Raw genomic sequence first — 23,529 nt, 5'->3', positions numbered from 1 at the left:
AAACAAGCAAAGGTTAAAATCTATTATAAATCTCTAATATATTTAATTTTTTGTTATAAGAAAAATTAGGCAAGAAGATATCAGAGATCCTTGTATTTTTTAAAAAATAATGTATATCTTGTATTATTTTTCTCTCTTAATGTGACCATATAACTCATAAAATAAATCCAACGTGTCTCTTTAACCAACATTTTTAGTCGTTGACCATTACGACGACGATGTGGCAGTTCATGATATTAACATGACGATCCAGGGTGTTGACATAATAGTCCACAGTAATTGATGACATGACATATGAGCTAAATTGATTTTTTGATTTTATTCAAGGGTTAAATTATATTTTTTAAAGTTCAACAGGTTATTAAATATTTAAAAAAAAAAAACAAAAGTTGTTTGAATTCTAAATATAAAATGATTTAATTTTTAAAAAAAATTAAATATAAAAATACCAAAAATTAAATTAAATTACTAAAATTTGAAATACATATTAATAATACTAAAACTATTACAAAAATTTATTTTTGTTTAATATATATCATAGGTTGTAAAATGATACCTTATAAATTATTAAAAATATTTTTTTTAAAATATATTATACATAATATATACATGTAGTGTACAAGCATATTATCAACACTTATACAAAGTATTCTTATTGGATTAATCGAAACTTACAAAATTTAAATTAAGCGAAACTTACAAATTTTGAATTAATTGAAAGTTACTATGTTTTCTAATTATCTTTTATGTCGAAACTTATTATATAATTATATTTTAAACTAGTGGATACTTATAAAATGATAATTAGAAAACATAATAAGTTTCGACTAATCCAATAATTATAAGTCTCGATTAATTTAAATTTTGTAATTCTTGATTAATCTAGTAAAAATACTTTGTATAAGTATTGATTACATACATATACATATATATATATTCAATTTTTAATATTTTAATAATTTATAAGTAATATTTCATAACCTATTATATATATTCAATTTTTTTAAAATTTGTTAATAGGTTTAGTATTTTTTTTATTTGCATATTCAATTTTTTAGTAGTTTAATTTTTATTCTTAATATTTTTATATTTAAAATTTTGAATAATTTTATATTTACAATTTAAAATAACTTCTATTATTTTTAAAAAAAAATAAGCCCTTAAACTTAAAAAACCAATTCTACCCTCGAACAAAAAAAATCAATTTAGTCCATTTGCCATGGCATTTGCCACATCATTAGTCATCGTGAACTGCCACATCAATATCATGGACTGTAACATCAGTATCATGAACTATCATGTCAACACCGTAACGATCATCATCGAAAAACGTTGGTCAAATGATCATATTATGTTTGTTTTCTGAGTTTAAGGGCCACAAGGAGAGAAAACGTAATACAATGATCACATTGATTTTTTTAAGTACATGGGCTCTCATGCATTTTTACCAAAAAAATCATTTTAATCTTTTTAATATAATTAAAATTTTGTTTTAGTTTTTTATTATAAAAGAATTTTTAATTATCATACGATTGGAAAGTTAAATATTAAAATTATAATTAATCAACTTTAATATTTTAGTTTAAATAGTTCTTAGATCCTCAGTTATGAACTCTAATTCTAATATTCAATGCTTGAGCTCAATCCAACCCATTTTTAAATTTTAAGATATTTTCCTTTTATTTTTATATATTATGTAATTTATGTTCTATGGGAATGGAATATATAATAGTATAATGTACATAGTGGCGAAGCTGGAATAAATTTTAACAGGGGCCAATTTCAAATTATAATTTTCGGAGGGGATCAAACTAAAATTTTACAATTACACTAAATTATAATTCCATAAAATATAAAGGATTTGAATGTAATTTTTACCTTTTGGGTCCATGGCGACTCTGCCTGCCATGCTTCACCTCTGAATGCACATGTTAACAGAAAATTCTAAATTACTAAATATTCAGAAAATAAATAAATAACGGCATGAATTAAGTGATCTCGATGATAATTGTTGTTGTTTCTTAAAGTTCTCGGATTGAAACGCCATTAATGTTAGGGGTGCGAGTGTTTAATGTCAAATGATTATCTTTAAACATATATTGTTTTATATTTACTCCATATTAATCAATAAAAATAAATAAATAAATAACGTGAATAAATTACTTTTGATAAATTTGAGATAAATATAAAATAATATATATACAAAGATTTTAACTATTTGACCATAAACGTTTACACTCGTGGTATATACGATAATAACAATAAATTCTTAATCAGTGAAGTTACTTGGTTCGTGCAATATAAATGAGTTTAGATTAATTATTTACAAATATAAATAAATTTTAATATAATTTAAATTTTTTGATATGACTATTCACGAAAATTGATCGTTTTATTGTTCGTGATTATTATTTTTTAACAATAACAACTCTTAGTTTGAATTTATTTTTTTAAAAAGAATATAATATATTTTATCATTGCACCAAACGTTTGATCATGTATAAAATATAAACGAGTTATTTAAAGACTTGAAAGGAAGGTTTTATTGATTGTGAATCTAATACCGACGGCCAGATTCGTTGATTGGGCATTTAAAGGAGAGGAGGGGAAATGAGGTTTGTTCAATTATGGACATTTTGTTTTGATCTGTTTAAGGTTAAGCAATTAATCTGGTTTTAGTTGTTGCTGGGTTCTTTTTTTGTGGGGGTAAGGTCACAGTATTTTCTGCATTAAATTCAGAGAAAATAACCTCAGTGACCAAAAAACCTAGATAATATATGATTTTGACCATTTTTTTTGTTTGGATTTGCGAAAATGACCAACAAAATCGCAATGCGATCTCTAATTCGCATTGCGATCTCCACTATCGTAAATTCGCGTTGCATTTCGCGTTGCGATAATTGAAAATCGCGTTGCGATAGTTGAAAATCGCGTTGCGATTTTCCATTTCGCGTTGCGATAGTTGAAAATCGCGTTGCGCTTTTTCATTTCGCGTTGCGATAGTTGAAAATCGCGTTGCGCTTTTCCATTTCGCGTTGCGATAGTTGAAAATCGCGTTGCGATTTTCTATTTCGCGTTGCGATAGTTGAAAATCGCGTTGCGATTTTCCATTTCGCATTGCGATAGTCTACAATTGTCGTTGCGATAGTCTACAGTTGTCGTTGCGATTTTCCAAATTCATTGTGATAGTTAAAAAAAAGATTTTGTTTCTTAAGAATTTTCTCTAAAAAAATAGTATCCGCGCGGACGTGTCAAAGACACGTATGACCACGACCACGACCACGACCACGACCACGACCACGACCCGAGACGGGACGGCGGCGGCGGCGGCGCGCGAGAGTTCCCCTTGTTCTCTATCACTCAACAAGGAAGTGGGAAAGCCAAGCCTTAAATACCATTCCCAATAGTGTTTCCAATACTATGTGGGATTGAGCATTACCAACACTTGTTTCCAATACAATGTGATTATTCAGGAAACAATTAACAATCATGTACCTTAAAACAACTGAATCAGCAACCAATTGCATTAATATTATACGATTAAATATGTCATAATTAAAAGTCAATCTACAATCAATCGCGATTATTGCAATTTTAAGCAAAACATTCAAAAATAATATCATTATTTAAGGCTTAATCCCACATAGTATTGAGAACAAGTGTTGGTAATGCTCAAATCCCACATAGTATTGGAAATACTATTGGGAATGGTATTTAAGGCTTGGCTTTCCCACTTTCTTGTTGAGTGATAGAGAACAAGGGGGACTCTCGCGCGCCATCGCCGCCGTCCGTCTCTTCTCGTCTCGTCTCGTCTCGGGTCGTGGTCGTGGTCGTGGTCGTGGTCGTGGTCGTGGTAATACGTGTCTTCGACACGTCCGCGCGGATACTATCTTTTTAGAGAAAATTCTTAAGAAACAAAATCTTTTTTTTTTACTATCACAACGAATTTTCGCTATCGCAACGAATTTGAAAAATCGCAACGAATTTGGAAAATCGCAACGAATTTGGAAAATCGCAACGACAACTGTAGACTATTGCAACGCGAAATGGAAAATCGCAACGCGGTTTTCAACTATCGCAACGCGATTTTCAACTATCGCAACGCGAAATGCAACGCGAATTTGCGATAGTGGGTTGGTCATTTTCGCAAATCCAAAAAAAGTTGGTTAAAATCGTATATTATCTAAGATTTTTGGTCACTGAGGTTATTTTCTCTTAAATTCATGGTAGTTTTAAATATAAAATATGTATGTTTGTACGAACCGAGCAACCTTATTGGTAAATGAATCGTTGTTATTCCTTAAGGTTTTGGGTTTGAGTATCAGGAGGGTATGAGCGTTCAATATCAAATGATTGAGAATTATCTTTAAACATATATTGTTTTGTACTTGTCCCAGATTATTAAAAAAAAATATGTATGTTTTGATTCACAAAATCAATTGGATTGGGGGAGAAAAATTTTGTGTTTCGGGTTTCACTCGTAAACCTAAATCCCACTCGAAAATTTGAATATTTTTTAAAAGTACTCGATAAATTTTAATCAGATTAGCAAATCAATATTCGAATATTTCAAATTAAGTATATTCAAATACTCCTAAATGTAGTGATAAAAATTTTATATATAAATCTATTTTTCTTTGTTTTTGAACATCAAATAAATATTTTCTAATAATTTTATTTAAAAATTAATTTTAAAAATTGAAAATATAGAAACTCTTTTCAGATAATTTGTTATACATTTAAATAAGAATAATTTAATAATTTCTTTAGGGGAACTGATGTCTAATCAATCGTTGATGTTAAACTTAATCAAAGAATTAAATATTAATATAAATAATATGATTCAAAATTTCATTATATAAAAAATAATAAGAATCTTACAATAAAAATATCAAAATTATGCATAAACTTTAAACTTAATCAAAGAATTAAATATTAATATAAATAATATGATTCAAAATTTCATTATATAAAAAATAATAATAATCTTACAATAAAAATATCAAAATTATGCATAAACTTTAGAGAGATGATTCTCTTATATAATATAAAAATCTTTAAAATATCAAAAAAGAATATATAATTTTTTTTAGTTTCACACATATTTAGGACTGTTGGATGAGTGAAAATAGACGGTTGAGATTAAAAGTAAGAAATATGAAAATATTTACTGGAAAAGAAAATAATAAGTCAATTTCAACCATCTATTTTCATTAATCCAACGATCCTAAATCCGTATAAAACTAAAGGGTTTTACATTGTGTAAATGAATCCTAATCCTAAACTTGTGCATGATCCCTTACATAATATAAAATTCTTTTAGTTTTACACAAATTTAGGACCGTTGGACGAGTGAAAACAAATGACTGAGATTAAAAGTAAGAAATGTGAAAATATTTATTGAAAAATGAATCAATCTCAATCATCTATTCTCACTCATCAAACGATCTATTCAAAGAAATGAATGATTATCTTGACTTAGGTCTGCTTTTGGCCTAGATTAACCTAAGTTAAATAGAATCTCTATCGTCCTGATTAAAAAATCAAACATGAAATTTCTTGTAAATTTGTGTACCTTCGAGAATAATGTAGGCCAAGTAAATAAGGATCATTCTAGTACTTTTTTTTAGGTACCAGAATTTTGCGGTCATAAAGGGACGGGTACTCAACCCGAACCCAACGGATTCCGACTCGATCCGATCAGGTCAGATTTTTAAAAAAAATTAGGTTCGGGTCAGGTCGGGTTGGGTTTAGGGTGAAAATATCCGCCCGACCCGAAAAAATATAATTTTACCTTATATATTTATGAATAATTACAATAATACTCTTCTATATATAATTTTATTTCAATTAAGTCACTGTTTTTATTGAATAAAAATATTTTTTTATTATTCTCGGGTCGGGTGAAACCTTGTTTTGGTCGGATCGAGTCAGGTAGACCAAAAACCCGACCCATGCCCATCCATCATAAGTAACTTTTAGGCGAAATCCAAGTTTCTCTTAGATTTACAATTACCCCATTTCTTCCTTATTTTCACCAATTCACGCTTTTCCAATTAGCTCCATTACTTGTGTATTTGTTAACAGCATAAATATATTCAAGCTTCACTGTCTTTTTTTTTTTCAATTCGACTTTTATTTTCTAATTAAATTTGAATTAAGTAGTAATTAATGAGATTTGACAGTAATTAATAAATAAATAAATAAATAAAGTAGAGTGTTTACATGCAGAATCTATAACATAAATCCAAGATTGATCAAAACTCAGAGAAAAGATATGATCACTAGAACGACTAATCCTAACGCATGCAAGAAGTGGCTTATACAATTTACGGAAAGACTCCATTCTCTATATCATTTACTGGTACGTGTTGCCATGGGATCATTCATTCAATCAACTCTATCGAGGCTAGAACGACGTTCTCGGACGTTCGAAATGAAGCTGGCGGCCTTGAGGTCCACATTTTCGTCTGCAGGACCCCAAGCCTTATTCGCAAACCCATTGATCCGGTCGGAAGAACTCGGTGGGTCGAAGCTCGCGTAGGACGATACCCTCTGCGTTGAGAACGGAATCCGATTCGGAACACTCGTGTGTTCATAGGAACCAGTAGGTTGGTTGGAGCTAGCATATGAAAAGGGAACCACCTTGCTGGATTGGCGATGGCTGGTGGTGGCTCGTGGCTTGGCTGTGACTCGAGACAACGACTTGGTTAATAGCTTGCCGAAAAGACCCTTCTTCTTAGCTGTCTCCATTTTGGGGTATGTGAACAACGATGAAACACAGGAGGACCAAGCTCTTTCAGTGGAACAAGATGAGAGGAGATGGTTAAGTTTGGATGTTGGATGGGCAAACTCTCATGTATATATAGGGAGCATTGCAATGTGGGTAATGTAATGCATAACATGATGATTATCCAATTGTTTGGCCAACAATCTCCATCACCGTCAGAATCTAGTTTCAACTTTTAATAGACTAAAGAAACCAATAACAATGAACCCTTAATTTATTATTGAAAAGTAGGAGTTCTTTGTGTGTGAAATGATAAAAAAAAAGGTGGGGTTTTGAAATTGATATGGAGATGAAGAAGCCTTGTTGGGCGTCGCCGTCCATAATCTAGAAAAGGAAACACAAAATCGGACTCAAGTAGTTAAATGATAGGAATATATTCGTTGCCTAAAACCGTGTTGCACCACATACTCTCTGCCTCACCGGACCCTCCAAGTAGTTAAATGATTTCTTCTTTCTAGCTTCATGGAAATTTCTTAAGCCTAATCCGCTTTGATTAATCAAGTTCTGTACTATACCTGAAAGGTAAAAGCATAATTTTCTTAATAAATTGCCAACCCCAATTAGGCATTTTACCTAACCCAAAGAATTTGATCCACTACCCCTTTCATATATTGAAAAAAAATCACAACTTTAGACTTATTAAATGCTATTTATTAAGATCATTAGATTAATCTACTAAATTAAGTGTTGAAATCTTATTCCTAACTTTAGACTTATTAGCCAATGATGTATCATGGCTTGTTACAGGTAATTTTAATGAAATTGTCTAGTCGTTTGAAATAGGTAGTCCAATGAACTTTGTTCGTTTGAAATTGTGTAGGACATATGAGATTATGTGCTCATTTCATAAAAAAAATATACGAAAAATACTTTATTTGGATGGTAATAAACAATTCAAAACAATCAAATCTAACTATATAATAATAAAAAAGTAGTATGATATAAATAATTAGTTGGTAAGGTAAGGGAGAACTCTATGCCAAATGCTTACATATGACAATAAAAGCTTAGTGTAATGAGAGACCACCTATCCACAACTAACCTTCAATCTGACCACCCAACCAAAATAAAACATAAAGGTTCATTCATTGCAAAGCTGAACACGTGGCAACTTCTCTAGAATATATAATAAGACCAGGATAAGAAAAGTGGTCGACCGCCTTCGTGTTTTTTGATCGACGGCTCCACCATCTTAAAACTAATTAGAACCTCACTGCAGGATATCATCTGCCTTTGATTGCAGGATCCTTTGGCTGTCAATGAAATATTGGTTCGGATGATTGATATCCGCATCGCATGATGAGCCATGAACAGATTCAAATGTTAATGTACATGCTAACATGCTAAGTGCACACGGTTTCATTATTGCTCACAATTATGATTTTCCGTGAAAATAAACCATTTTAGATAAAAACACGTCGGAGTTGAGGCTAAAAAGACAATCTTATGACCCGATAATGCTTATTGCGCACTTTGTCCATTACATCCTCTACTCCACGACTGCTTACTCCCATTCTTACAAGGGCGGCCCTTTAATTCTCCTCACTGTCTTGTAAAAATAGTAAGCAATATAAGGTGTAAAATATAGTGAAGCTGCCTATATAGTAATTGCTTAAGCTATGTCATCAACAACAATCAAGCATCTGCAATAGGACTGATAAATTGATTAAATTTTAATAAATTCATGCCTAAACTTATTTTGTTATATGTTGTAGTTTCCAAGTCTATTTTTATTAGGAATAACCAAACTGGTATAGCTCAATCCAAGGACACTATTTGAGGTTTTCCAAGAGGAACACCGCCCACAACCAAGCCTAGGAAACTCTCCTTAATAAAGAAAGCTAGTAATATTATTGACCTGAAATGCCCATAGGGACAACCATGATGATCCCCAACACCAGGAGTTGAGGAGGTAATTTTTTGACAGGAATAAGGTGTATAATCCTGCAATAACCATCAAATTATCACATGATTAGATGAGATTACAATCCAACCTAAGGTTCCAAAAAGGGGGGGGGTAAACATACTTCTGCAGCACTATACATACAATAAAAACCAAGTAGTCAGAGAAAATGAAAAGGTTAACATACTTCTGCAGCACTATACATACAATAAAAAATACCTGTGCAGCAAACCACTTACTTTTGGTGCAAACTCAGCTTTCCAAAATGCGAGGGCATCATCAAGCTTCAGCCCAACACTCTAAGCAGAGGGAATGAAGAACAATTACAGAATATGAGAAAAGAGGAAAGAACTAGGACAGTTTCATGATTTATCAGCATGCAATATTTACAGCTGCTACTATTGACCCCCATATCAAACAAGTTTAGAGTTCCCACTGAAATTTAATAGAAGCCGAACCTCTTCACCTATTATCAATCAGTTTCGGGTTTCCACAATACACTCAAAAACACAAACAAGATGTCTGAACACAAGCATTAATGCATATCCAGCGATGAGACAGGAGTATGGTGCCATTGTCTGATTTCAGGTGGAAAGATCTTTATAATGCTACCGTTACAGGTAACTATACTGAAGACAAATCATGTAAGAGAAGTACAACCTTCAAGAAAAGACCTAATTGCATCCTTCCACCATGCTTTAAGTGATGGTCCTCTCTGACCAGAAAAGTAAAAGATATAGAAGAATTATTTTACTATAAAAAAGAAGAGAGTTGAAAAAAAACGCTAACCCTAATTCAAAATCCAATTTCTTACCTTCTCGAATAAGTGACGCATACAGTCAATATCAAACAAAACAATCTTTCAATAACAAGGTTCACATATCAATTCTTACTGGAGTCAGGCGATCCTTCTCCTGTTCTCTGACAGTAGATGTCCAGTTTCTGCAAGCAAGATTGCAAAGAATGGAACTTGGTAAACAACATAAAATTTGTATGAACAAAGCAAAAATCGCAAAACAGAGAAGGAAAAGAAGTTCATCACCTGGATGTGATAAATAATCTTTCTTTACCTTTTAAGAATATCAATATAATGTTCATCACAAGAGATTAAATTAATTAAATGATGGATTTCAGCAACTCTATGCGGGTAAACCTCTTTTTCATAACATACAAATAAGCATAATGACAAATGATGAAAGAAAATGTCAAATGTTTTGCCTCGTTTTGGGGAATATGACCGAGGATGAGTGAAGTAACCCCTCAGCACCAAAATAACTGCTGCCTATCAAAATGACGACGATGGCTAGAATACTAACGACTCTTCTGGTGAGTGTGGAGATCATGATAACAGAGCTTAGATATGTTCCAAGAAATTATAATAAACATGGTTCTAGTCATCCTCATGAAAACATATTACCAACAAATAAGAACACATGTAATGATATTTTTTCATGCAACTCGTTGACATTGCAGTAACAGATTGTTGTCCAAACTACATGTGCCGTGATATGTAATTCAGCCAGTAAAATCTGGGATATATGCAAGAGGTTATACAGATCAAGTTGACACACAAGTTCCAACCTATAACAGACGTATTCAATGCTTGACAAAGACCAATGCAGATGTTCAAAAATGAATATTAGGCAACCTTCATGAGACCTGAATGGACAAATAAGAAACCTGTTTCTCAAAATGAGAGCTTTTGATAGATAACTTCGAAATTGTGTGACAACAAGAGAAACCACCTGAAAAAAATCAGATGGAAATGGGGGATAGTAAGTATGAATACCAATTAGTGTTCATAATATTCAAATTTTTAGATAAGATTTAAAGATTAATAGAGTTATTACCTGATTCATTGCAACATAGGCATGCCCTTTATGTATAAACACCCGGCGACCAGCTACAAGTTCTGAAACTTCTTCAAAAGGCACCTTCATAGGGTGGAAGGTGCGCAAATAAGCCAATTAAAACTAGAAATTATGTCTGGTTTTTATTCAAGGATTAACCCTGGCCTATGAAGACTAACTATGAGACCATCAGTGTTCTCTCGAACCACACATCACCAACCGAGAATGATATTTTATTTCACAAATATTTAATCCTGACCCCTTTATTTCTCCATCCACGTGCTTACTAATTCAAGTAGATGGTCAGAGCACTCTGTATACCTAATTGCAGTACTACTGAAATAGTTATTATACATTATATTAACACATGGCTACAGGAGATGACTTCTAGTAGCAAATCAAAATTTATCGAATTCAAATCAAATGCTCACAGTCTCACCCAAAATAAAAGACGAACTCGATTTATATAATGCTAAATGCCTTGATCTCTTCCCACTCTCATTACATTTATAATAATTTGATTTCGTCCAAATTTTTAATTTTTATATTAATTTAAATATTTTTATTAATAAATTATTTTCGTTCTTTAAAACTTTATAAGTTTTTTTTTAAAACTTTTAAAAACTCTTATTTAATATGAAATTCTATGTTTGTAATAGTATATAATAAGATGGCATTTGTTGCGCTACTTGTTCTTTGATAAAAGAAACAGTAACTCAATCCATATCTAATTTTAATATATTATTTCAATCATTTAAATCCAATGATATGTAATTGTTTCATAATTTATAAGAGTATTACAATAATATAACATAAATATGATTTAAAAGGAAGAAGTGTAGATTTGCATCTGACTCAAAATATGCTCAAAGTTGTCGCTAGTTTTCTGGATGGGATGTGAATGCATGCCTTCGTAGGTTGTCTCAACAATTCCTTCATCTTTAGTTAGTCTTTGAACCTGTTTCTTCACGTTGCATCCTTGATGTGTGCATCGATAATAACTTCTGCAAAACCAAAGTATTAACAAGCTGTGATTAGCTTATTATCAATGAGGTTTTAATGTTCAATTGGGTTGTGAGGGTCGCTCTTGCTTCTGAGATACATGATCCGAATTAGTCAATTAATAGATCGGATATCGATGGTTATACACAAAGACATAGCTCCTACTTCACTTCATGCATGCTGGCTTTGAAACAGTGAATTACTGTCATTTTGAAGGATTCACATTCACACATACTCCTTTGAATAAATTTATACACTTCACGACATCCATTGCTGAAGCAAGCATGGTTGTCCAAGTACCATACATGCAATTGAATTTAAAAGGTAAACGAGATCACTTCAGGAGGAATTTCAGTGATTGTTGAGTTCAAGTTCGAGATCATTTATTTAGTTATTTGTTGATAGAACAAATGATTTATGATGGTCGTAAACAATCATTCTTTTTAATTTGGATAAAGAGTTACCGCCAGCCAATAGATCCATCCTAAATGATATGAACTACTTTTTAAAATAAGATTGTTAAAATAGTTTATAATAGATATTATTTTATCAATTTTGAAATTATAAAGATCTACGAGATCTTTTTATCAAAATTCATCATGGAAATCTATTAAAGATATTGTAAAAATCTTTGTGTTGAACCATGTTTATAATTATTTGATATAACAAATTAAGGCAAAATATTTTTGGACTTGATTGAATTTATTCAAAGTTTTCAAAAATAATTCAAAGTCCAATTAACTTAGAATTTGAGCAAAAACAGTTTTTCACGTACGTAGTACCGATACTGTTCTTACAGTATCGATACTATATGAACAGTACCGATATTGCTCATATGGAAAGGTAAGAGAAGTATCGATACTCTCAAGGTAGTATCGATACTACCAGCTTGCTCAAATTCCAGAACGCAAAATAGGTACCGATACTACCTTACATAGTAGTATCGATACCATAGGCTTAGTATCGATACCGTCAAGCCCAACGGCTAGTTTTTTTAAATATTATAAAGGTAGTATCGATACTTCCTATAGGAGTACCGATACCCTCTGTCCTGAGCAATTTTATTTTGCAGAGAAAAAATCCTCAAACAGCTAGAAATCATCCCCAACGGCTAGAAACGGCCACAACCTTATTCCAACATATAAATACAAGATCAAGACACTTGAAGAAGAGTTAGAACACCTATCCAAGCATTGATCAACAATAGAAAAGCTCTTTCACTCTTTATTCTCTTTCTCTTGCAAATATTAGTGTTCTGTGAGCTTTAATTTCTAAACATCCTACCTTATAGAGGTTTTATTATTTACTTATTTTATCTTTTTGAAAAGGGGTTTTGATTCTAGCTAAGTCTTTGAAAAGTTAGGGAGTTTGTAAAGTTTCTCTCTTTGTCCTTGAAAAAAAAAAGAACAAATTAGTGGATTTGTTGGAAAATCCTGAGTGAAGAGCTTAGGTAGTGAATATAAACTTCATTGAGGGAGTTGAACCACTATAAATTCTTGTGCATCAATTTTTCTATCTCTTTTTACTCCTTATTCCCTAAAATTCCCAAAAAGCCAATTTGCTCCTCTTGGTAAATATTTTTCGTTTGTAAATTTGAGCCTCTTCAATCCCAACATTTTGTTTACAACTTTCTCTACTATTTTTCGGAGAATCAAACAAGAAGTGTGTTTTCCCTTCAAACGAAATGTTGTTAGATTGTAAAGGTTGTACATGGACGGGTCTAAATGAAATTCATGTGTAGGACTCCTACATTTTTGAGGCTTTGTGATGTATCACATGCTATACTTGTTATTGGATGGGCATTGCCGTCAATAATTAGACAACCTTTTCTTGGTCTATTTTATCTACATAAGAAGATAGAAGAGAAATAGAAGGGATAGACAACCTTTTCTCGGTCTATTTTATCTACATAAGAAGATAGAAGAGAAATAGAAGGGATGAAGAAAGTTTTTCTCTTTTAGTCTTAATCGAAAAATTTTATAGTGATTCTTTTAATGCTATTGTCAAATGTAGAGTCATTATAAGCTTATAGCTACTTGTAGACTAATAAACTAAATAGATAATAAATTTAACATAGGAACAGTTTATTCAAGGATAGCAGGGATGAATTAATCCTTTTTGTTCTCACAGGTGAAGTTAAGCATTCGCGTTATAGTTTGTAGTTTCTTACGACCTGAAACGTTGGATATATATATATATATATATATATATATATAAGAGTAATAAGAAATACCTAGGAAATTTGTTGTTCTTGACATCTTTCTGACCATATTTCCTCCATCGATAACCATCATCCAGGATATCAACTTGGCTCCTGGTTTGAAAAGCATATCTCGGCTTCCTCGTCTTTTTATTTCCTCCCTTCTTCGTCTTATCTATTTTCTCTGCACTTTCACCTGTCGTCCCGCCTAAACCGTCGTCCTTAACAGCAGAAACTCCCATCTCCTCCATTAATCCCAATATCCCGTTATCCCTCTCACCTTGAGCTTCACCATAACCAAGGAAGTTCGTAAGGTTCAAGGTTGATGACGATGATGATCCAGAGAAAAATCCCTCGAAATTTTCCATCTTAAACGACATATATAGAGACCAACAAACTCGGACAGAGAGCGATAGATTCACCGAGCCTGGTCGGTACTTGAATATAGTGTTCAGTGTGCAAAGAAGAAGAGCGGATTCGAGAGCGGATTTAAGAGGGAAAGCAAGAGAAACTTAGAAGATGATGGCGGCTCGATGGCTGGCTATGGCACTCATCTTTCTTATCTACGCTAGTATCGTAAACGTCACGTAATATATATATATATATATATATATATTAGTTGGTGGAATTTTTTCTTTTAAAATGTTTGTCGAAATTCGAACAGCGGGAATTATTGGAGAATTCTTTCTAGGGTAAATTACATGTCTGGTATTTAAATTATTTTTTTTGTTCTGTTTTGATCACCCAATTGTTTTTCTTAATTATACATAACATTTAGTTTTGGTTTTATTTTGATTACTCTCCATTAAAAATTAAAGGTTATGATGACATGTCACTAATAAGATAAAGTCATGTCATCCTTGAAAAAATAAAAAATATCACGTCAATAATTTATTATTTTTTAGTGAGGATGACAGAAATAAAATTAAAATATAACATCATACATGATTTAAAAAATAATTTAGCGATCAAAATGGAACAAAAATGATAATTGAGATACTAAAGGTATAATTCGCCCTTTTTATAATTAGGTCAAAAAATAAAGTAATTGGGACACTTACTGAACATATTGCTATTAAACCTACTATATTATATTTATAATTAACATGATTCAAGCATATGATGGCATGAGATGAGAGTACTTTACATTATATCTATATAACATTTAGTCAAAGTTTGAATGATAAAGTTATTATTTTCATCAAGAACCCAACCTGTGTTTTGATTAAATTTTTTGAATTGTTATTTAAAAAAATACAATGAATTTGAAATTTATTTCATTGATAATTATAAAACTAAATTAAAATAATTTTATTTAAAATATAAAAATTTAAATGAGTGAAATAATACTATCTAAATATAACTTCTAAGTAAATTTATGTCTCATTAAATCATGTAAATTTGTGTCTAACTAAATCATGAACCCATATTTGGATTAAGGAAGAGCACATATAAGTACTCATTTCGCTGAAAATTTTAAATTATTATATAATTTAAATATTTTATTTATAATTTTTATCAGTTCTTTTTAAATTTTAGAAGTTCGTATCTCATTAAATCATGTAAATTTGTGTCTAACTAAATCATGAACTCATTGTTTTATGATGAAGAATGTTCATAGGTTGATCGGGTTTCTGGTCTGGTTGAATTTGATATAAATTTAAATAAGCTTTATGATTCAATTTTAAAATAAAATTAATCATTAGATCTTTATATAATTTTAATTTTTATTAAGTAAAACAATGATCAATTGAAAAAATATAAAGATACAGAGGTAATATAATAACTATACTTAACTATATAAAAAATAATTATATTGTTATTTGAGGTCGGGTCAGGTCAGATATTTTTCATCATAAACATAAATTTATTTTGGTCGGTCTTATTATTTAAAAAATCTGACCTGACTTAATTCAAACTCGATTTTCAAAAAAATATGTAACTCTATATAATTAGATTTTATCAAAATCCATCAAATTCAAACCAATATTCTTCCCTTTATCACGACGTAGTAGTATTTTTTTTCAATATAATATCAGCAGTAACGATATATGAGTAGTTTCACAACATAGTTTGATTTAAGAGATTGCGTAAGGATTGAAATAATTTAAATATTATATTAAAAATAATAATATAAAGTTTAAAGTTAAAATTTAAAATTTAAAATTTAAAATTTAAAATTTAAAATTTAAAATTTTTAAATTTATTAGTTGATATAATTTAAATATTATATGAAAAATATTAATATAAAGATTAAAGTTTAAAATATTTAAATTTATTAGTTGATATCGATGGCTAGAGGGAGTAATGTTCTCCCTAGAGATTTAGGGGTGTTCAAAGTTCGATTTTAACTGAATTAACCAACCGAACTGAAGTTTTTTTGGTTAATTTTTTTCGGTCGGTTAACGATTAAATTTTTTTTCTAACTTCAGTTATTGGGTAACTCAGTTCGAAATCGGATAATTAACCTAATTAACTAAATTAACTGAACTTTTAAATATTTAATATTATATATTATTTAACCTTAAGAGGGTTTAAACTTCAGTTCTAACTGAATCAACCGGATTAAACGAAAATATTAAATATTAAATAATATATATATATATTATTTATAAATTTATGTTAATTCAGTTACCGACTGATTATCGAACTTTATTCGATTCAGTTAAAAAATTTAAAAAAAATCAATTTGGTTAACGATTAAGAGGAAAAAATGTAACCGAATTGACTGATTGAATAATCCTATAAAGATCTCAGGTTCAAACAAATTCATCTGTAAGGTGTGTGCCTTGTTAAATGTTGAAAAAATATTAAACAAATATTACCAATGAAACTATAATATTTAGTCATGTAATTGTAGACCAATTTTAACAATCATAATTGAATATTCTTTCAAACAAAACAAAAGTCATCAAAAACATTCTTACACGTGGTTTGAACTTATTGTCTGGTCAATGACCGATGTAAAATATTATAGATTCAATGAATTGTAAAATATTTATAAAAATAATTTAATGTATACCAATTTATTAGTTCTGTATTTAATTTTTAAACTAAAAATTGTCAAAAGTCAGTTTTTGTGGCTTAAAAATCAGATTTTTTTTGGTGTAATAAATACATCGAATGGGTAGACAAAATCAGCTGTAAAATGTTGAATTATTTGGCATGGGATAATTCACATTTAGTCATTAAAATTTAGGGTATTTATAAATTAGTCCTTAAGCTTCAACTATAAATATCCTAGCTCATTTAGCTTCAAAATCATCCCAAAGCATTCTAGCTTTCTTCTAATATAGAATTTAGAGAGTTTCTTGAGAGTTGTTTTCTCATTTTTTTATCAAGAGAGAATTGTCATTGTTTTCTCCTTGGTAGATCGAGAGAAGTTGTAATTCATATTTTCTCATAGTGAAATTATTCTACCGTTGCCTGTGTTTTTTACCCTATATTATTTAGGGGTTTTCCACATAAAATTTGTGTCTTCTTTTATCTTTATTTTTATTTTCTCAAATTATCAGTTGCGATTTTGCTCTATCCGATAGCCGTCTTCCGCAACAATTGGTATCCGAGCCAGATTTGAGTGTGTAATATATGCTTATCATCTTTGTGGTTGCCACCAAAAGGTAGATCATCCAACATAAGAAAGTAAGAAGGTATTACTCATTCTTTGAAGGCTCCAGAGAACTATTCACGATAGTGAAATAGTGGGAGCTATCCGTAAAAGAAACTATGACAACAAAATTTGATATTGGAAAATTTAATGGGAGAAATTTCTCATTGTGGAAATTAAAGATGAATGATATCCTGACGAAATACGGTTGTCTAGCAGCTATCAGTGAAAGGCCGGTGGATTTCACAGATGATAACAAATGGATCGAAATGGATGGGAATGATATGGCAAACTTTCATCTAGCATTAGCAGATGAAGTATTGTCAAGCATCAAGGAGAAAAAGACAGCTAAGGATATATGAGATTATCTTACCAAACTGTACAAGGCCACATCGTTGCATAATAAAATTTTCCTTAAAAGGAAATTGTACACTCTCTGTATGCCAGAATCTACTTCAGTGACGAAACACTTAAATACACTGAACACTTTATTTTCTCAGCTTACATCATTAAGCTGTAAAATAGGAGAACAATAACGTGTTAAACTTCTACTTCAAAGTCTACCAGATTCGTATGATCAACTCATCATCAACTTGACAAACAATAATGTCACCAGTCTAGTCTTCGATGACGTTGCAGCTGATGTTCTACAAGAGGAAAATCGGTGCAAGAACAAGGAAGACAAACAAGTAAATCTGCAACAAGCAGAAGCGTTGACAACGATGAGAGGAAGATCAATAGAACGTGGCCAAAACAGCAGTCACAAACATGGTAGATCAAAGTCGAGAAGCAAGAAGAATTTAAAGTGCTACAACTGTGGAAATAAGGGTCACTTGAAGAAGGATTGTTGGAGTCTAAGTAAAAACTCCAATCCATAAGGTAATACTGCAAACACTTCAGATGATGGAGATGCTCTATACTGTGAAGTGTCAACCACTGTGGAAGGTAGAAAGAGATATGCAGATATATGACTCATTGATTCGGGAGCAACATATCACATGGCCTCAAGAAGAGAATGGTTTTATCATTATGAACTTGTCTTAGGAGGATCTGTGTATAGTTGTAATGATCATTCCTTAGAGATTGTTGGCGTGGGAACCATCAAATTGAAGATATATGATGGAACGATTAAAGTTGTTCGAGATGTACGACACGTGAAAGGCCTAAAGAAAAATTTATTATCCTACGGATTCTTGGATAATAATGCAAGCAAGATTTAAACACGTAAAGGAATCATGAAGGTGTTCCGTGGAGCGCTTATGGTGTTGAAAGGAGAAAAGATAGCAACAAACTTGTACATGCTAAAGGGAGAGACTGTGCTAGAAGCAGAAGTCTCTGTTGCCTCATGTAGTTCAGATTCTGCAATGTTATGGCATCAGAAACTTGAACACATGTCAGAACAAGGAATGAAAGTCCTTATGGAGCAAAAGCTACTTCCAGACTTAACAAATATATCACTTCCTTTGTGTGAGCATTGCATAACAAGTAAGCAACACCGATTGAAATTCAATACGTCAAATTCTAGAGGCAAAAGTGTTCTAGAATTAGTTCACTCTGACGTATGGCAAGCCCCAGTTATATCCCTAGGCGGAGAAAAATAATTTGTCTCATTTATTGATGACTATTCCAGGAGATATTGGGTGTACCCTATTAACAAGAAGTCAGACGTGTTTTCAACTTTCAAAAACTTCAAAGCGCGGGTGGAACTTGATTCTGGAAATAAGATCAAGTGTTTCAGAACAGATAACGGAGGAGAATACACAAGCGAAGAATTTGATGACTTTTGCAAGAAAGAAGGCATTAAAAGACATTTCACAGTGACAAACACTCCTCAACAAAATGGAGTGGCAGAGCGGATGAACAAAACCTTGTTAGAAAGAACAATAGCAATGTTGAGGGATGCAGGCCTAGAAAAATCATTCTGGCCAGAAGCAGACAATACCGCCTGTTATTTGGTGAATTGAGCTCCATCAACTACAATAGAGCTGAAGAAACCAATGGATATGTGGACTGGTAAACCATCTGATTATTCAAACCTCCATGTATTTGGAAGTATTGTGTACGTGATGTACAACTCTCAAGAAATTTCAAAGCTGGATCCAAAATCCAGGAAATGTAAATTTTTGGGGTATGTTGATGGAGTAAAGGGGTATCGCGTGTGGGATCCCACTGCCCACAAAGTGATCATCAGCAGAGATGTTATCTTTGTAAAAGATAAGTTACAAAGAAAATAAGAAGATAGTAGCGCTGAAAAGTCAGAGACTACACAGATACATGTGGAAAGGGAGGTTGAACAAGGAGATTCTTCTGAAGCAGAACCAACACATGATGAACAAGAACCGGAGAGTTCTGAAGCTCCAACAACTCGTCAATCAGATCGTGTGAGAAGACATCCCAATTGGCACTCAGATTATGTTATAGAAAGAAATATTGCATGTTGTCTTTTAACAAAGGACAGTGAGCCATCAACATACCATGAGGCAATAAACAGCTCAGATGCTTCACTGTGGATGATGGCGATGCAAGAAGAAATTGAAGCCCTTCATAAAAATAATACATGGGACCTTGTGCCACTACCACAAGGAAGGAAGCCAATTGGTAACAAATGAGTCTTCAAAATCAAGCTAAATGGTGACGATCAAGTGGAGAGGTATCGTACAAGACTGGTGGTCAAAGGATATGCTCAAAAAGAAGATATTGATTTCAATGAAATCTTTTCTCCTGTGGTTCGACTAACAACAGTTCGAGTAGTTTTGAAAATGTGTGCTACATTGAACTTACATCTAGAGCAACTAGATGTTAAAACAACTTTTCTTCATGGAAATCTTGAAGAAGAGATTTATATGCTCCAGCCTAAAGGTTTTGAAGAAGAAGAAAAGGGGAACTTGGTTTGCAGGTTGAACAAATTTTTGTATGGTCTAAAACAGGTGCCGAGGTGTTGGTATCAGAGATTTGATTCCTTCATTATGTGCCTAGGATACAACAGACTTAATGCAGACCCTTGTGCTTATTTCAAGAGGTCTCGTGATAACAATTTTGTTATATTGTTGTTGTATGTGGATGACATATTGGTTGCAGGACCCAACAAAGATCATATTGAAGAATCAAAGGCACAACTGGCTAGGGAACTTAAAAAGAAGGACTTGGGATCAACAAACAAGATTCTAGGGATGCAAATTCACCGAGACAGAAGTAATAGGAAGATTTGGCTTTCACAGAAAAATTACTTAAAGAAGATCTTGTCACGATTCAGCATGTAAGATTGTAAGCCAATTTCTACCCCTCTTCCTATTAACTTCAAATTATCCTCTAGTATGAGTCCTAACAGTGAAGAAGAGAGGATGGAGATGTCTCGAGTGTTGTATGCATCGGCAGTGGGAAGTTTAATGTTCGCTATGATTTGCACAAGACCAGACATTACACAAGCAGTGGGAGTGGTTAGTCGGTACATGGCGAATCTAGGCAAAGAGCATTGGAATACAGTAAAGAGGATCCTGAGATACATAAAAGTGACCTCAAATGTTGCATTATGTTACGGAGGATCAAACTTACTTATCAATGGGTATGTTGATTCTGACTATGCAGAGGATTTGGATAAAAACAAATCTACTACAGGATATGTGTTTAAAATTGCTGGTGGAGCTGTAAGTTGAGTTTCAAAATTGCAGTCAGTTGTGGCTACATCCAAAACAGAGGCAGAATATGTAACAGCTACACAAGCCAGTAAATAAGCAATTTGGTTGAAGATGCTATTGGAGGAGCTTGGGCACAATCAAGAGTATGTCTCTCTATTTTGTGACAGTCAAAGCGCCTTGCATCTAGCAAGGAATCCAGCATTTCATTCAAGGAAAAGCACATACGAGTTCAATACCATTTCATTCGTGAAAAGGTGGAAGAAGGGACGGTAGATATGCAGAAGATCCATACCAAAGACAACATAGTAGATTTCATGACGAAGGCGATCAATGCTGATAAATTTACTTGGTGTCGATCCTCTTGTGGCCTGTCAGAAAAGTAAGCAACATGAAGGTACAACGTAGAAAGAATGGTATGAAGTTATGATTGTTCCAATCAAATCTTAAAGTGGGAGATTGTCAAAAGTCAGTTTTTGTGGCTTAAAAAATCAGATTTTTTCGGTGCAATAAATGTACCGAATGGGGTAGACAAAATCAGCTGTAAAATGTTGAATTATTTGGCATGGGATAATTCACATTTAGTCATTAAAATTTAGGGTATTTACAAATTAGTCCTTAAGCTTCAACTATAAATACCCTAGCTCATTTAGCTTCAAAATCATCCCAAAGCATTCTAGCTTTCTTCCAATATTATAGAATTTAGAAAGTTTCTTGAGAGTTGTTTTCTCCTTTTTATCAAGAGAGAATTGTCATTGTTTTCTCCTTGGTAAATCGAGAGAAGTTGTAATTCCTATTTTCTTATAGTGAAATTCTTCTACCGTTGCCCGTGGTTTTTACCCTATATTATTTAGGGGTTTTCTACATAAAATTTGTGTCTTCTTTTATCTTTATTTTTATTTTCTCAAATTATCAGTTGTGATTTTGCTCCATCCGATAACAATCTTCTACAATAAAAATAATATGAGTGATAAAGTATTTTGTATAAAATATTTATTTACTAAATATTTGTTGATAGAGTGATAAAGATTTACACATAAGTCTATACATATTATATATGAATTATTATCTACTTATTTAAATGTTATTCAACATATTTAAATAACTTTTTTTATTAACTTGTGTCACTCATCTTTTATTTTATTTTTATCTTTGTTGATCGTTTACGACACCAATTTTAATGTTGGTTGTCGACTGCCGATATTTTTTATTATATTTTTCTTTTTTTATATCTTACCTTTATTTTCTTTTAATTTTTTTAGTAAGTTTATCGGTATGTCACGTTTTCATCTACCTTTATGATATATTTTCTTATGCGTTTTGGTACGTTTTTCAATTATTTGGTTGTTGTTTTTTCATTTATCTTTTTTAAGGGTTGATTTGACATCGTCATGACTGATCATGATAGTACTTATCTGATATCTTGTTGATCTTTCATGCTTTGGACCCTCGAATTAGATGTGGATACCCGATTTACATTTGTGGATACCCTCGAATTATTTGGTTATTGTTAATATATATTACACCTTATAAAATCAAGGACCATGGGTGTGTCCTTTGATACGCCTGAATCACTGAGTTGAATGCTTTATTAACTATTAAATTGTAAACTCTTTTATATATTATATTTCATATTATTTCACACACAACAACAACAAAACCTTATTCTCATATGTAATGGGGTAAGGGGAGGTAGGGTAGTAGGCTGCCCCCAACGCTAGGTTGAGAGCAGCTTCCGTGGAAGACCTCCGGCAGTCAGAAAAAAAAAAATAAAATACAATGCATATATAAATAAATAAATAAATAAATAAATATATAATTGAACAGTCTTCATATGCAGTCTACATATGCGCGTCTATAATGGGAAGTAATCCCTGTAAATAAATCCCTACGTAAAAATCTCTGCATATAGACAGAAACGTAAGTCTAGGCTAAATTTAAAAAGAGGAAACATGAAAATTAGTTTAAAAATTTTATATTTTTAAATTATATTATTTTTTTAAATAATTATTTTTAAATAATTACATAAAATTTATATTAAAAATTCATTTAGTGAATCTAAAGTAAAAAAAACAACATAAATAATAAAAAAAACACTCCAATCATGTGGTGACATGTGTTACTTATAAATGTGTTTCAATAATATATTGACACCTTGAATTGGAAGTTTAGTTTTTTAAATTAAATTAAAATTAGGACTAAATTGATAGATTATGTAAATACTGAAGACCAAATATATAATTATGTCAATTTTATTAACTGACATTTAACCACCTCTGTTAAAAATTAACGGCTAGTGACTTGATTGACACATTTAAGTAGTTGAATGGTCTAATTGATCGAATCGAAATGCCGGTAGCCAAAATGAAAATGGAACAATGGTTTAGGGTCACTCGTGTAATTTACCATTTAATTTTTGTCATGTCAACTAAAGCAACCCAGCAGCGTGAGATTGAAAATGACATCAAACAAAATTCAAATTTTAGGATTATGATTTTGACATACGCTGATGAACTATGTAAATCCAAATATAATAATGTTTAAA

At 31.6% G+C, this 23,529-nt stretch overlaps 1 protein-coding gene and 1 pseudogene across 1 annotated transcript; both read right to left on the bottom strand.

The window, feature by feature from the left end:
- Positions 1-1,724: 1,724 nt before the first annotated feature.
- Positions 1,725-14,272, bottom strand: LOC120210836 (probable WRKY transcription factor 75). Its single transcript, XM_039209502.1, has 3 exons — positions 13,779-14,272; positions 11,364-11,547; positions 1,725-1,743 (listed from the first exon to the last, which is right to left on the bottom strand). The coding sequence occupies exons 1-2, from the start codon at positions 14,123-14,125 to the stop codon at positions 11,367-11,369; spliced, it is 528 nt and encodes a 175-aa protein (XP_039065433.1). The 5' UTR covers positions 14,126-14,272; the 3' UTR covers positions 1,725-1,743; positions 11,364-11,366.
- On the bottom strand, positions 8,001-10,633 carry LOC120210799 (annotated as a pseudogene).
- Positions 14,273-23,529: the final 9,257 nt, after the last annotated feature.

This window comes from Hibiscus syriacus, unplaced genomic scaffold (genome assembly GCF_006381635.1).
Source record: "Hibiscus syriacus cultivar Baekdansim isolate YM2019G1 unplaced genomic scaffold, ASM638163v2 tig00109936_pilon, whole genome shotgun sequence".
Lineage (NCBI taxonomy): Eukaryota > Viridiplantae > Streptophyta > Magnoliopsida > Malvales > Malvaceae > Hibiscus > Hibiscus syriacus.
Note: the sequence above shows the minus strand (reverse complement) of the source record. Positions and strands in the feature narration are given on the sequence as shown.

Bases quoted from the DNA above. Each gene is read 5' to 3' on its own strand.
- LOC120210836 (XM_039209502.1), bottom strand. From the start codon at position 14,125: ATGTCGTTTAAGATGGAAAATTTCGAGGGATTTTTCTCTGGATCATCA. The intron at 11,548-13,778 runs GTATTTCTTATT...TTGGTTTTGCAG, and splicing joins AAGAACAACAAATTTCCTAG to AAGTTATTATCGATGCACAC.